This window comes from Urocitellus parryii, unplaced genomic scaffold (assembly GCF_045843805.1).
Source record: "Urocitellus parryii isolate mUroPar1 unplaced genomic scaffold, mUroPar1.hap1 Scaffold_298, whole genome shotgun sequence".
In the NCBI taxonomy this organism is placed as follows: Eukaryota; Metazoa; Chordata; class Mammalia; order Rodentia; family Sciuridae; genus Urocitellus; species Urocitellus parryii.
The window spans coordinates 199,365-213,394 of NW_027552776.1; the positions used below are offsets into that span (position 1 = coordinate 199,365).

General features: G+C 40.5%; 1 protein-coding gene across 1 annotated transcript; it reads right to left on the minus strand.

The window, feature by feature from the left end:
• Positions 1–1,338: 1,338 nt before the first annotated feature.
• Positions 1,339–2,274, minus strand: LOC144251924 (vomeronasal type-1 receptor 94-like). The gene has a single exon (XM_077794565.1). It carries the CDS (start codon positions 2,272–2,274, stop codon positions 1,339–1,341), a length of 936 nt encoding a protein of 311 aa, XP_077650691.1.
• Positions 2,275–14,030: the final 11,756 nt, after the last annotated feature.

Genomic DNA, 14,030 nt, shown 5'->3' on the forward strand with positions numbered 1-14,030 from the left:
TTTCTAATTAAATAGAATATATGACAAGTTCATAATTTTCACAGCACTGCTGTCATGATTGGTAAACTCCCACATGTGACTTACTGTCTAAACCTGGTGTTCTTACTGCATGCACCTCTCACCCAGAAAGCCTCAATATGGGAGCTACCCACTGTGATGCTGAACATCTTTGGAAGGCTGAGAGACCCAGAGTGGCTTGTAACAGCATCTGCATGGAGAACACCTCTCCTGGGAGAGGCTTAGATCAGAAGTGAGCTTCTCAAAACCAATCTTCACATCCCTGGGACAAATCAGCTCAGATGTTTCAAAGCTCATCAAATAACCCTGTGGCACGTTTAGAGTCTTATCCCTTACTTTATAGTTTCAGAAAGAATGTTTTCCACAACTGAGTTGATAATTAAAATACTTTTATGAGGATAAAATGTATATAACATAAGCATTCTGACCACTTTTCAGCATTCAGTAAAGTGGCCTGGAATCTATTCAGATTATTGCACAACAGTCACCACCACCCATGACAGCATTCACTTCCTAACTGAATAGAGGTTCTCCACATACCAAGGGATAGTGCCCCACTGCCCCCTCTCTTGGTCTCTGGGATGCTTTTGTGTTCCTGCTCTGTCACTCTGCCCACTCCAACTCCCACCTTTTTTAAGTACATTTATACAATGTTTGTTCTTTTGCGACTAAACCGGCTTCACTGAGTATAGTAACTTTAGGACTCAGCTATGCAGCCCGTGTTCCAGAATATTTTCCATTTTAAGGTCATTGCGTATTGTTTACATATTCTTATGGTTGTAGGTGTTGAGTTGTTTTTAAGTTCAAATATTTAAAGCATGGTTTTAGGAGCAGTGATGTGGAAATGACTATTTGATTCCCTGCATGTAAAATGTGTGTGTGTGTGTGTGTGTGTGTGCCTTTGAATGTGTATTGTTTGTGTGCTGGATCATGTGATATTTTGTGGTAGAATATGTTTACAAATGTAGTTAGGAAAAATACAGATAATGGAGACGATGCAATATTTGAAAACCATTGGAACTGTTGTGTATCTAAAAAGAGTTTGGAATAACCCAGGTTATGACAAGTGACATCCAACTCACAGGCCCCTATTAAGGATCCAGTGAGAAACATGACATTGCCAAAATATCTCAGAGAGGCACATGGTTTGGCTTTCATTGATGTAATTGTCATCCCTGCATGTACAAGTGGATAGTTTAACAGAGGGAGCGAGACTTTGCATTGCATTTAAACCAAAGACTCAAAACACTCTGTCATGATAAATCACTCCAAATTCAGCGCAATTTCTTGCCTTAACAGAACTTATTCACCACTGCCTACTCAAATGTTTACAGTCTTCTCCCACATGTATCTGAAAATAACAATTATACGTTTTTCAGTACAAATAAACACCAAAGGGCTGAACGAGGCATAGCTATGGGACACGAGGATCTGGATACAGTAAAATATTGGATCATCTTTCAGTGTGATTCTAGCATAGGAGACTATGCTGTCCAAGATGGACATGACCACGAAGCAACTCATGAGCAGCAGGATTGTCTGGGTGGCCCTCAGTTCTGGGGATGACACTGGAGACAGGCTGCTGCTGTGGAGATGTTGGGACTGCCTCTTGTGCCTGCACAGGAGAGCCACCATGTACCCATTGGAGAAGGCCATGATTCCTATAAAAGAGACTTCCCTGAAGGTCAGCAGGGTGGACAAGCTGTGCCTGAGGAAGAAGGTCATGGGAATGAAGGAGCAGGATTCTGTGATGTACATAAAGTTGTCTGAGGTCCAATTGGGGGTAGCAGCAATGGAGATGAAGAGATGACTACTGAAGGATGAGTAGATGACCCACAGGAAGAGAAGGAAACACAGGTTGTGAAGAGAGGATTTATGTTTGAACCTTGCCAAGCAGGAGCTCCTGGGGCTGAGGGTTATGGCTTGGAGGACACTCAGCAGGCAGGTGGCACAGATGGAGAAGCCCCTCATCAACCTGTACAGGTAGATGAGCAATTTACACGTAAGGTCATCCCACCTTCCCCCCTGAGGTATAAAAATGTCCGAAGCTATTAAGCCATTGATGAGCAGAATTGCCAGGTGGATCAGGGCCAGGAGACCAATGGGCAGGTCAGTGGGCTTAGGTCTGTGCCCAGTAATGTGCAAGGAGATGTGAACGAGGAGAAGAAGAGTGTTGGCTATGACCCCAACGCCAGTCACGGTGTACACGGTGTTTCTTATGTGAATATTACTGTATAGTCTGTTGGCTTTGTTCATCTTACAAGGGAAAGAAAAATATGGTGACCACAGTAACTCACAAAAATGTCTTTTTTTTTTTTTTTGCAAATCTGACCTCCTTCATTAATCTCAAATGAACACCACTTCCATTAAGAAAAACAGAAGATTCATCCAACTGTATTTTTATTCCACATGAAAATTCAGTTCTGGTGCCGAGCACAGTGGTGTCTGCCTGAAATCCCAGTGACCCCAGATGCTGAGGCAGGAGGATCACAAGAGTAAAGCCAGTCTGGGCGTATTAGTGAGACCCTGTTTCAAAATACAGAATCAAGTTGTAACTTGGTGCTGGTGCACTTACCCACCAGGCAGCCCTCAGCACAAAATTAAAAAAAAAAAAAACAACTATGTTCTATTCACACCCTAGAGAATGCATCTCCATGCACCGCCTTATCTCCATACCTTTCAATCTCACTGGGACCTCCACAATGGCATACATATTGATATTTCAGTTTTCTTGTACACTAAGAATTGCCATCCAGGTGCCGTGGTGCACTCATGTAATCCCAGTGGCTCGGGAGGCTGAGATGGGACAATGGCAAGTTCAATGATGATGTCACCAAGTTAGCAAGGACCTAAGCAACTTCCTGAGACCCTGTTGTCTCAAAATTAAAAATAAAAAGTGCCAGGGATTTTTTTTTAAATGGGGCCACGTCATGGCTCAAAAGAAGTGCCATCTATCTTAGAATATATTTCCTTCCTATTTCCTCATGTCTGAGGTTGTCTGGGGCAAGACAGGAGCTTACTTGATTTGCCTTTTTGTGATCTTGTCTGTCAGGTGCATATTAGGAGGTCTACAAACTGGGCCAAATTGCAGGGGTTGATTGCAAGAAACTGGAAGTGAGACCCTCCCAAACATGAGTGTGCACAGACTAGACCTGCACGGAGTTACTTCAGGTCAGCAATATGTTAACTCTGGCTTATTTCCCACCATACCAAATTTTTGTAATATATAAACAATGTTGGTGTGAACTCTGATGTCGGACTGATTGAAGTTTCGAGTCGGAGCTGCCATTTACCACAACTTCTTCTTAAGCACCCTGGGATGCTGAGGTCCAGTCATCTCAGCTGTCCACATAAAGCGTCCTGTTATGTGGATCCTGCAGAGACTATTTGGGAAAAAGTATAGTGTGCCTACAAACTTTGGAAGTGTTTGTGGCACATAATGAGCTCTCCAGAAATGTTGGCTTCTAATCTTATTATCATACAGTACTTCATTCACAAGACTTGGGAGAATCAATGCACTTCCTTTAATAACAGATCAGCTGTGTCCCTTCCTGAAAGAAAGACAAGAAAGAAATTACCGCAGGGTGTGAGAGCGCACACCTGTAATCCCAGCAGGTCAGGAGCCTGAGCACGGAGGATGTGAGTTCAAAGCCAGCCTCAGACACTTACACAGGCTTTGAGCAACTCAGCAAGACCCTGTGTCTAAATACAATATGAAAATAGGTGGAGATGTGACTCAGTGGTTAATTGCTCCTGTGTTCAAACTCCAGTTAAAAAAATAGAAAAACCAACATAGTAGAATATTTGCACAATCCTGTTGTTAGGACTCAAAATTTTATGTCAGTCCTTGGAATCCTCTGAGGTGGCTACACATGTCACATTTTTGTTCATCCTCCAGCCAGAATAACTAGATTATGTTAGAATATTCTGGAAAAATTACCAAGAGCATAGTTATTTTTTTTTCCTTTAAAGACATTACAATCAGAGTAGTAAATAGAACTACATTTAAAACAGACTTGGTGCTGTTTTAAAAAAGAGTTGGTGTTTCAAGGTTTTAATTAAAGGACACGTGTCCAGCCCACTCCTGAAAGATGAGCTCTAAGATGTTATCTCTATTACAAGTTCAAAGTGACATTTTTCTGGAATCAAATGCCCAAGACTAAAATTTATGTTGGAGAATTTGTTGAATGATCTACTGGAACAACATTTCTTGGAGAGTGTGTGCAATGCTTTTTAGGTTTCATACATGAGTAAGAACGTGCAGTGTTTGTCTAAAAGGGAAATTCTCTATACCATTAGGGAAAAAGTTCTTTATTTCCCAGATGTGGTGATCAGGAAAAATACAATGTTATTCTTCCACTTTTTATTCAGTATATTCAGGATTGCTACCATGACAAGCCCAGAAATGACACTAGGAAGATCTTCCACAAGGCACACATGATCACAGGCACAGATGTTATTCCCTTCCATCGTTATACATAAAATTGCATATATCTGTTCTTATCACAACTGTTTCATGTAGTTTAAATATATGAAGCTTTAAAGAATAACTTAAACATCTATTTTTAACTATAATCATTTATGTAGAACATTTTTAAATAAAAATTTAAAATTTTAGTTCTAAAATTGTGTTCTCTTTTATAGAGAGGGACATTTGTGTGAAATGGCGACTTTGCTTCCGTTGTGTTTAATTCATGTTAAAACATGTGCAAGGCTAGCACACAGCATCATAAAACCCTTTTGGTAACAAGTTTAAATCACCTCAAATTGGAGCATTCAAGGACAAGATTTTCAATCTTACTTCAAAAAATGTAGTCATGCAAACAGGAAAGTTTTGGGAAAAGTAGGAAGAAGTCAGGAATTTTCAAAAATATTTTGAAATTAAGACCTCAGTTCATTGTTGCTTTAAAATGACCAGAAAATCTTATTTGTCTGAAGGCAAAACTGCACAGTAGCAGAATGAAAAACGAGTCTCCTTTCTCCAGAGCATGAAGGAGAGTGAGCAAACACTTTCAACAACAGAAATGGTGTAGACCCAGGAGCAATTTTTTATATATGAATCTATCCAGTTGTGAACAAAGAGTTTATTTTTCCTATCAGCAATTGAACCCAGGACTCCTCAACCACTGATACACAGCCTGAGCCACATCCTCTTTTTTATTTTGAGACAGAGTCTTACTAAGTTGCCGAGGGCCTTGCTAATATCCTGAGGTTAGCTTTAAATTCACAATCCTGCTGCCTCAGCCTCCAGGACCCTGGGATTCCCGTGCCCAACCTTTATCTAAATTTCAGATCACATCATAATGTAACAGCAAATCATACATCCAATACAGAAAAATGATTCACTTAAATATCATACAATATGTAAGTGACTTTAAAAAGTAAGTAGCTACATCTGTGTTAACAGCTCAGTGACATTAGTATGAGTTCTGGTGAATAAGAACCCTTTATAAAAATGAGCTAAAAGAAATTGTCCAGCATGTCCTCTCCCAGCCATCACACCTGCCACTCACACCTGTCTAGCACAGAAGAGCCCAGAGGCTCAGTACCAGGATGAAACTTTCTGCTTCCCTGCAGGGTAATCAAGGGGCCTCCTAACCTGTGGCTATTAGCAATGTGATGGTATTCAGTTAACACGCTGTTCAAACCAAACTACATTAGAAAGACTGCACCTTTCATGGAGAGGGACATAAGTCACAGGGGAAGAAACGTGGCCCAGGTGCAGTGGTGCACACCTGTAATCCCAGAAGTTTGGGAGACTGAGACAGAAGGATCACAAGTTTGAGGCCAGCCTCAGCAACTTAAAGAGGCCCTAAGCACCTTAGGGAGACCCTGTATCTAAATAAAATATTAAAAGTGCTGGGGTTGTGGTTCAAGAGTCAAGCACTCCACTGGGCTTCATCCCAGATACCAAAATAAAATAATAATACCAGCAGCAGCAAGGGAGCACACTTTGATTCACGGTTGCCACCTAGTTCAACTTCACCATGATTCCCATCGCTAAAGTAAGATGGACAAGTGAAATCTGGGAGGGGGACTCATCCTGCTTTAAGTGGGTTAGGATCTCAGGAAACATTGTGCAGGAAGTTCTTCTCTGTGGCAGAGATTTAGCTGGAAAACTCTGAAGAGCACTAGGGAGAAACAGCTTGCCCATCAGGGAGGGCACAGCCACCCACAGCCAGGTGCCCTGCTGGGTGAAGAGCCACTGTGACATATATAAGCTACAGGATCCAGAAGGAGAAAATCCTGGAGAATATTCGGGTTAATCAATGGCAGCTATTTGCGGAAAATAAGGCTGAAAATAATCCATTGTTTCTGTAAATTGGAAGGATTTAAGTACAGCTCAGTTTTCACACTTACAGACAGACCCAAAGAATATTTTAAATTCTGTATTCAGAATCATTAAAAGAAAAATTAGTCTTCTAACAAATAGGAAACAGCAGACTAGATTCATCACAGACCCTAAGCTGTCATCACTGGGAAACCCAAACTTACCTGCAGGAGGATCTGTTCCCCTGATGATGTGAGGCAAGTCCAGTTTGCTTTAGGAAGAAGAAAAGCAGATAGATTCATTTTTTTTCTGGAAGTGCATTTGCATGAAATACGACCTGAAAATACAAACCAGGACAGAATGAGTTTAGGATGTGGGTGAAAGGCACACTCATACACTGCTGGTGGGACTGCAAATTGGTGCAGCCAATCTGGAAAGCAGTATGGAGATTCCTTGGAAATCTGGGAATGGAACCACCATTTCACCCAGATATTCCTCTCCTCAGTTTATAGCCAAAGGAATTAAAAACAGCACACTACAGGGACACAGCCACACCAATGTTTATAGCAGCACATTTCACAATAGCTAAACTGTGGAGCCAACCTAGATGCCCTTCAGTGGATGAATGGATAAAAAAAAAAAATGTGGCATATATACTCAAAGGCCTTTGTAACACTTTCATTACTACAGAAAGGGCAAACAGAATTTTTAATTGAATAATGAAAATAATAAAGATTAATGGACACAAATATTATTCTTACCTAGCTATGGCTAATAATGTTACCTTGTCATTGGGGAAGGAGAAGGACACCACCATTGGATTCACTGGTCTTTTTCTGGGATGGTGACACAGGACCACTGTCCTCTCACTTGAAATTCGCTCATGGGCAGAGCACACAGTATGGAGTGGCACCATTCACTTCTAAATTGTGTTATTAAATGTAGGACAAGAAAGATTGTATGGGAAAGTTCAATAGATGTCTGTGGCAATGTGAGGTTGCCCTCATTACCTTCTGGGCCACATAAAATTATGGTTTTTAATTCCTTAGAGTCTAGTAGTCACAGAGCAGTAATATTCTGTTTGTTCAGGAAGGTGAGAGAAGAAAACCTTGGTATATGTAGTACAAAGCAGACAGGCAACTTATTACATCCCTGATTATTGGTTTAGGAGTAAATAGCATATCAAAAAGGGAAATGCATATATAACATGAGCACTGCTGTAGTTTCTAGAAAAAAAATTAAGTAGAAACCTGAGATAATGGCAATTCCTATTGAAAATAGCCCCTAAATTTCTGTGTCTCAAAGGATGACGCAACCTAGGAAGATCTCCTTCCTCACATTTCACACAGCACCTTAGTCTTCTTAAATATAGGGGTGAGAGCTGGCTGTCTCAAGCTACCAAAAACCTCACTTCTAGACCCAGTTTGCCCCTTGCAACCTCCACATACAGGCCCCAGGTACTCACTCATTATCTCTGTGGAACGGAGAAGCACTTACCTGGACGGATTCTGGGCACTTGGTGCTCCTGAGAAAAACCTGCATGGTTATAAGGAAAGGGTGCTGTGAGCTCATCTCTCTGCAGCCTGCAATTTTAGAGTCTCTACTAAGGTGATAAGATCCCACTGGGGAGCACAGAACTATAGAGTCCCCAGTGGAACATTTTGCTTGTCCCCTTGATTTGATTCTATTCTGGATAACAACCATCTGGGGAGAGGTGCTCAAAATTTCCTATGAGTTTTCTTGTCAAAAAAGTGCATCCCAATCTTGTATAGAACTCCAAGTTTTCTTACTTGGATTCAAAGTTAAAATTAACTGATATCCTTTCCACATGTTGTGATGCCTGGATTCTGGGGGGGAGAAGTTCATAGATCCACCTGAGGCTCTGTAGATCCTCTCCCTGTGACTCCATTTTCACATGGACCACCTGGTTTCCTGACATTCCTGCTCACGTACTCCGTGATTTTCAAACAGAAAATTCCAGAATTCACACTGCATCACAGAAAAATGCTCTTGAAACACAACAGAAAAAATAGAGGCAGATGTGGAGGCTGGGCTTGAGGGAGCAGCAGGCAGGTGGCACCTACTTGCAGGTGAGGCAGTCAGTGCTGGACTCCACTCTGTTGGGAACCTGAGTGATCATCCCTCAGGTTCATCCTCATCAATGGAGACAGGAAAAAGGCTCATTCTTCCTCTGGAAGGAACAATCAAAATGCTTGTTAGTTTCTTATGTAATTCATTTTTTAACATTTTTTTTAAGTTGGACACAATATCATCTTTATTTTATTTATTTATTTTTATGTGGTGCTGAGGATCGAACCCAGGGCCTTGCACATGCTAAGCAAGCACTCTACTGTCAAGCCTCAATGCCGCAGTCTGGCTGGGCACAATTCAGGAGCCACTTGCCAAAAGAAACGAACTTTACTTTTAGAACACACACACCACACCACACAGCTCCTCAGGAAAAACCCTCAGAGCCCAACTGCCACCACCGGCTTCCCACAAGCCTCTCAACCTCCCCCACTCCTCCTGCTTTTGAGGCCGATTGGCTGGGTCATGTGGGCGGAGCCAAAAAACGTCCCCCAATGAGCATCACCGCAGAGGAGCCAATTTGTAGCTCCTTCTAGTGTAGAGAAAATATGTATGTCATGTGTAGTTTTATCTGCTAAATCATTGCCCAAACTAAGGGCTCCAGGCAATCCTGTATGTGCCCTAATATGTCCTATAAAGAATGGATCTTTTCTGTCCCAGATTAGACTTCATATAGTGGAAAGCGAAGAGAAAACAGTAGAGGAAGGGGAAATCCTACCAGCATTTTCAAGGGATACTATAGCATTAACTAAGTTGGAGCCTCATCCCACATGTTGGAGATTAGGGCCTACTTTTTTTTTTTATTAGATGCAAGGTCTCTGGTTTTATTCCCAGGTCCTTGATCCATTAAAAGAAACTTTAAATCGAAAAAAAGTGAGGAGGGGGGATTTTGGCTGCAGGGTGTTCATTCCAGTTATTAGTTGGTTGGTTTTCTGTTTTGTTTTTGGCATTAGTATGGAACCCAGGGGTGCTTAAACTCTGAACCCCAGTCGCAGCCCTTTGAAATTTTATTTAGAGACAGGGCTTCACTGAGTTGCCTAGGGCCTCACTAAGTTGCTGAGGCTGGCCTCCAACTTGTGATCCTTCTGCCTCAGTCTCCCAAGCTGCTGGAATAACAGTCATGCACCACCCAACCTTGATTCATTCAGGTATTTAATATAAAAGGGTTATTTAGGAATACTTTTATATTTACATAAAATTTACCAAAACAACAGAGGAATTTCCTAAATATCCTCCACCTGGGAAGGAGAAATCCATCCTCCATTTTACAAATTTAGCATTACTGTGTGTACTGGATTGCTACAGCTATCAGATCAGAATACCACAGACTGAGTGCTCAAAAGGTCGGAAATCCATGATGAATGTTTCTTAGATTTGCTTCCTCCTGTGTCCTCTCTTCTTGACTTGCAGATGGCCACCTGAGGTTGTATCCTTTTCTGGTCTCCCTTCTGAGCATTGTCTGAATCCAAATCTTATAAGGACGTGAGTCACACCTTTTTAGGACAAAGCCATGTGAACGCATGTGAACATACCATAACTATATCGGTAAAGGTTCTGCCTTCCAATGTTACCTCAGTATCAAAGTCTGAGAGTTAGGACTTGAATGTAGAAAGTTTGAGAGTACATGAGTCAGCCTGTGACACAGGGCACCAAACCAAGAACTGACATCAAACACTACCAAATAAGAGTTATCTTTTTAATTTCACAAATTTTTGTGGGGGTCATTTATTCATGTGCACATAGAAAAGTCAAGTCCATTTCATTCTACTGTCTTCTATATTCAGATTGCCCCTCCCTTTCCATCATTCCCCTTTGACAAATCCAATGTAATTCCATTCTTTCCTACCCACCACTTATTGTGAGATAGCATCCACATACTAGAGAAAGCATTGGGTCTTTAGTTTGAGGAGTTTGAATAACTCCCATTAGCATGACAGTCCCCCATTCCATCCACTGACTGGCAATGCGTATCACTCCTCTTTGTTTGGGTATATTCCATGGTGTGTATGTAGCACATATTTTTCACCCATTCATCTGGTGAAGGACACCTGTGTTGGTTCCACAGTGAGCAATTGTGAGTTGAGCTGGTGTTAACATTGATGTGCCTGCATCACTATAGTTCGCTGATTTTAAATCCACGTGGTGGTTCCATTCCTAGTTTCCTGAGCAATCTCCACAGTGATTTCCAGAGTGGTTGCACCACTTTGCAGTCCCACAGCCATGGATGAGTGTAACTTTTCCCCCACATCCTCACCAACACTTATTGTTACTCGTATTCTTTATAATTGCCATTCTGACCTACATGAGATGAAATCTCGGTATAGTTTTAGTTTGCATTTCTCTAATTGCTAGAAAAACCAAAAAACTCAAGAAATGTTGAACATTTTTTTCTATATTTGTTGACCATTGGTATTTCTCTCTCTATGAAGTGTCTGCTCATTTTCTATGCCCATTGATGGATTGGGTTATTTGTTTTTGTGGTGTTCAGTTTTTTTAGTTATATCCTGGAGATTAGTGCTCTGTCTGAAATGTGGGTGGCAAAGATGTTCTCCCATTCTGTAAATCCTCTCCCCCCATTCTTGATCATTTCCCTTGCTGTAAAAAAGCTTTTGAGTTTGGTTTCATGCCATTTATTTACTTTTTTTAAAGAGAGAGTGAGAGAGGAGAGAGAGAGAGAGAGAGAGAGAGAGAGAGAGAGAGAGAGAGAATTTTTAATATTTATTTTCTAGTTCTCAGCGGACAACAACTTTGTTGGTATGTGGTGCTGAGGATCGAACCCAGGCCACACGCATGCCAGGCGAGCACGCTACCACTTGAGCCACATCCCCAGCCCCAGATTTATCTACTCTTGATTGAACTTTTTGCGCTTTAGGAGTTTTATTGAGGAAGTTGGTTCCTAAGCCAACATGAGGTAGATTGGGGTCTCTGGGTTTCTGGTCTAATGCTTAAGTTCTTGATCCACTTAGAGTTGGGTTTTGTGCAGGTTGAGAGACAAGGGTTTAATTGCATGTGGCTACATGTGGATTTCCAGTTTTTCCCACTCCATTTTTGTGAGAGGTTATCATTTCTCCAATGTGTGTTTTCAGCGCCTTTGTCTAGTATGAGGTCACTGTATTTCTGTGGATTCATCTCTGTGTCTTCTGTTCTTACCATTGGTCTACCTGTCTGCTTGGTGCTCATACACCATGTCGTTTTTGATACTGTAGCTCTGTAGTATAACTTAAGGGTCTGGTATTGTGATGTTTCCTGCTTCATTTTTCTTACTAAGGATTGGTTTGGCTATGCTGGGCCTCTTGTGTTTTCCAAATGAATGTTATGACTGATTATTTCTATTCCTATGGAAAATGTTACTGGGATTTTAATAGGAAATCTATTCAATCTGTGTAGCACTTGTGGTAGTATGGCCATTTTGACAATGTTAATTCTACCTCTCTAAGATCAAGGAAGATCTTTCCATCTCCTGAGGTATTCTTCAATTTTATTCTTTAGAGTTCTGTGTTTTCCTTGTTAAAGTCTTTTATCTCTTTTGATTGATTCCCAAATATATATATTTTTGAGGCTACTGTGAATGGGGTAGTTTTCCTAATTTCTTTTTCAGTCAATTCATCACTGATGTATAGGAATGCAATTGAATTATAGGTGTTGATTTTACATCCCGCTACTTTGCTAAATTTATTTGTGAGTTGCAGAAGTTTTCTAGTGGAGATTTTTGGTTTCTCTAAATATAGAATCATGTGATCAGCAAATAAGGATAGTTTGAGTTCTTCTTTTTCTCTTCATGTTCCTTTAATTTCTTTCTTCTGTCCCTTGCTCTGGCTAGAGTTTCAAGATGATGTTGAATAAAAAGTGGTGAAACAGGCATCCTTATCTTGTACCAGTATTTCAAGAGAATATGCTTTCAATCTTTCCATTTAGGATGACGTTGGCATTGGGTTTAGCATATATAGCTTTTACAATACATGTTCCTTATATCCCTGGTTCTTCTAGAATTTTGAACATGAATGCTTGCTGTGCTTTTTCAAAGTTTTTTCTGCATCTATTGAGAAAGTATGATTCTTGTCTCTAAGTCTATTGATGTGATGTATTACATTTATTGATTTCCATTATGTTGAAACAAACTTGCATTTTTTAGATGAACCCCTCTTGATCATAGGACACTATATTTTTAAAATGATTTTGTAGGCATTTTTCCAGAATTTTATTAAGAATTTTTGCATCTAAGTTCATCAGGGTTATTGGTCTGAGGTTGCTTTTCTTGGTGTGTCTTTGTCTGGTTTTGGTATCAGGGTGATACCAGCTTTATGGAATGAGTTTGAAAAAGTTCCCTCCTCTACTATTGCATGGAATGATTTGAGAAGTGTTGGTGTTAGTTCTTCTTTGAAAGTCTCATAAAATTGGCTGATTCCTATCAGAACTCAAAGATGTTAATCAGATATGATTTGCATTTTCAGTCATTTGGGTTTATTTTTGCCTTTCAACTTGAATTAGTTTGTTCTTCCCTCCCTTTAAAAAAAATATTGTTGGTTGTTCAAAACATTACATAGTTCTTGACATATCATATGTCACACTTTGATTCAAGTGGGTTATGAACTCCAATTTTTACCCCATATACAGATTGCAGAATCACATCGGTTACACATCCATTGATTTACATATAGCCATACTAGTGTTTGTTGTATTCTGTTGCCTGTACTATCCTCTACTATCCCCCCTCCCCTCCCCTTCCCCTCCCATCTTCTCTCTCTACCCCATCTACTATAATTCATTTCTACCCCTTGTTTATTTCCCTTTCCCCTCACTTTCTCTTGAATGTAATTTCGTATAACCATGAGGGTCTCCTTCCATTTCCATGCAATTTCCCTTCTCTCTCTCTTTCCCTCCCCGTTCTTGTTGCTGTTTAATGGTGATCTTCTCATGCTCTTCCTCCCTATTCTGTTCTTAGTTGCTCTTCTTATATCAAAGATATCATTTGGCATTTGTTTTTTTTAGGGATTGGCTAGCTTCACTTAGCATAATCTGCTCTAGTGCCATCCATTTCCCTGCAAATTCCATGATTTTGTCATTTCTGAGTGCAGAGTAATACTCCACTGTGTATAAATGCCACATTTTTTATCCATTCATCTATTGAAGGGCATCTGGGTTGATTCCACAGTCTAGCTATTGTGAATTATGCTGCTATAAACATCAGTGTAGCAGTATCCCTATGATACACTCTTTTAAGGTCTTTAGGGAATAGTCCAAGAAGGGGAATAGCTGGGTCAAATGGTGGTTCCATTCCCAGCTTTCCAAGAAATCTCCATACTGCTTTCAAAATTGGCCACACCAATTTGCATTCCCACCAGCAATGTACAAGTGTACCCTTTTCCCCACATCCTTGCCAGCACTTGTTGTTGTTTGACTTCATAATGTCTGCCAATCTTTCTGGAGTGAGATGGTATCTTAGGGTGGTTTTGATTTGCATTTCTCAGACTGCTAGAGATGATGAGCATTTTTTCATGTATTTGTTGATTGATTTTATGTCCTCCTGTGAGAAGTGTCTGTTCAGGTCCTTGGCCCATTTGTTGATTGGTTTATTTGTTATCTTATTGTTTAGTTTTTTTGAGTTCTTTGTGTACTCTGGATATTAGGGCTCTATCTGAAGTGTGAGGAGTAA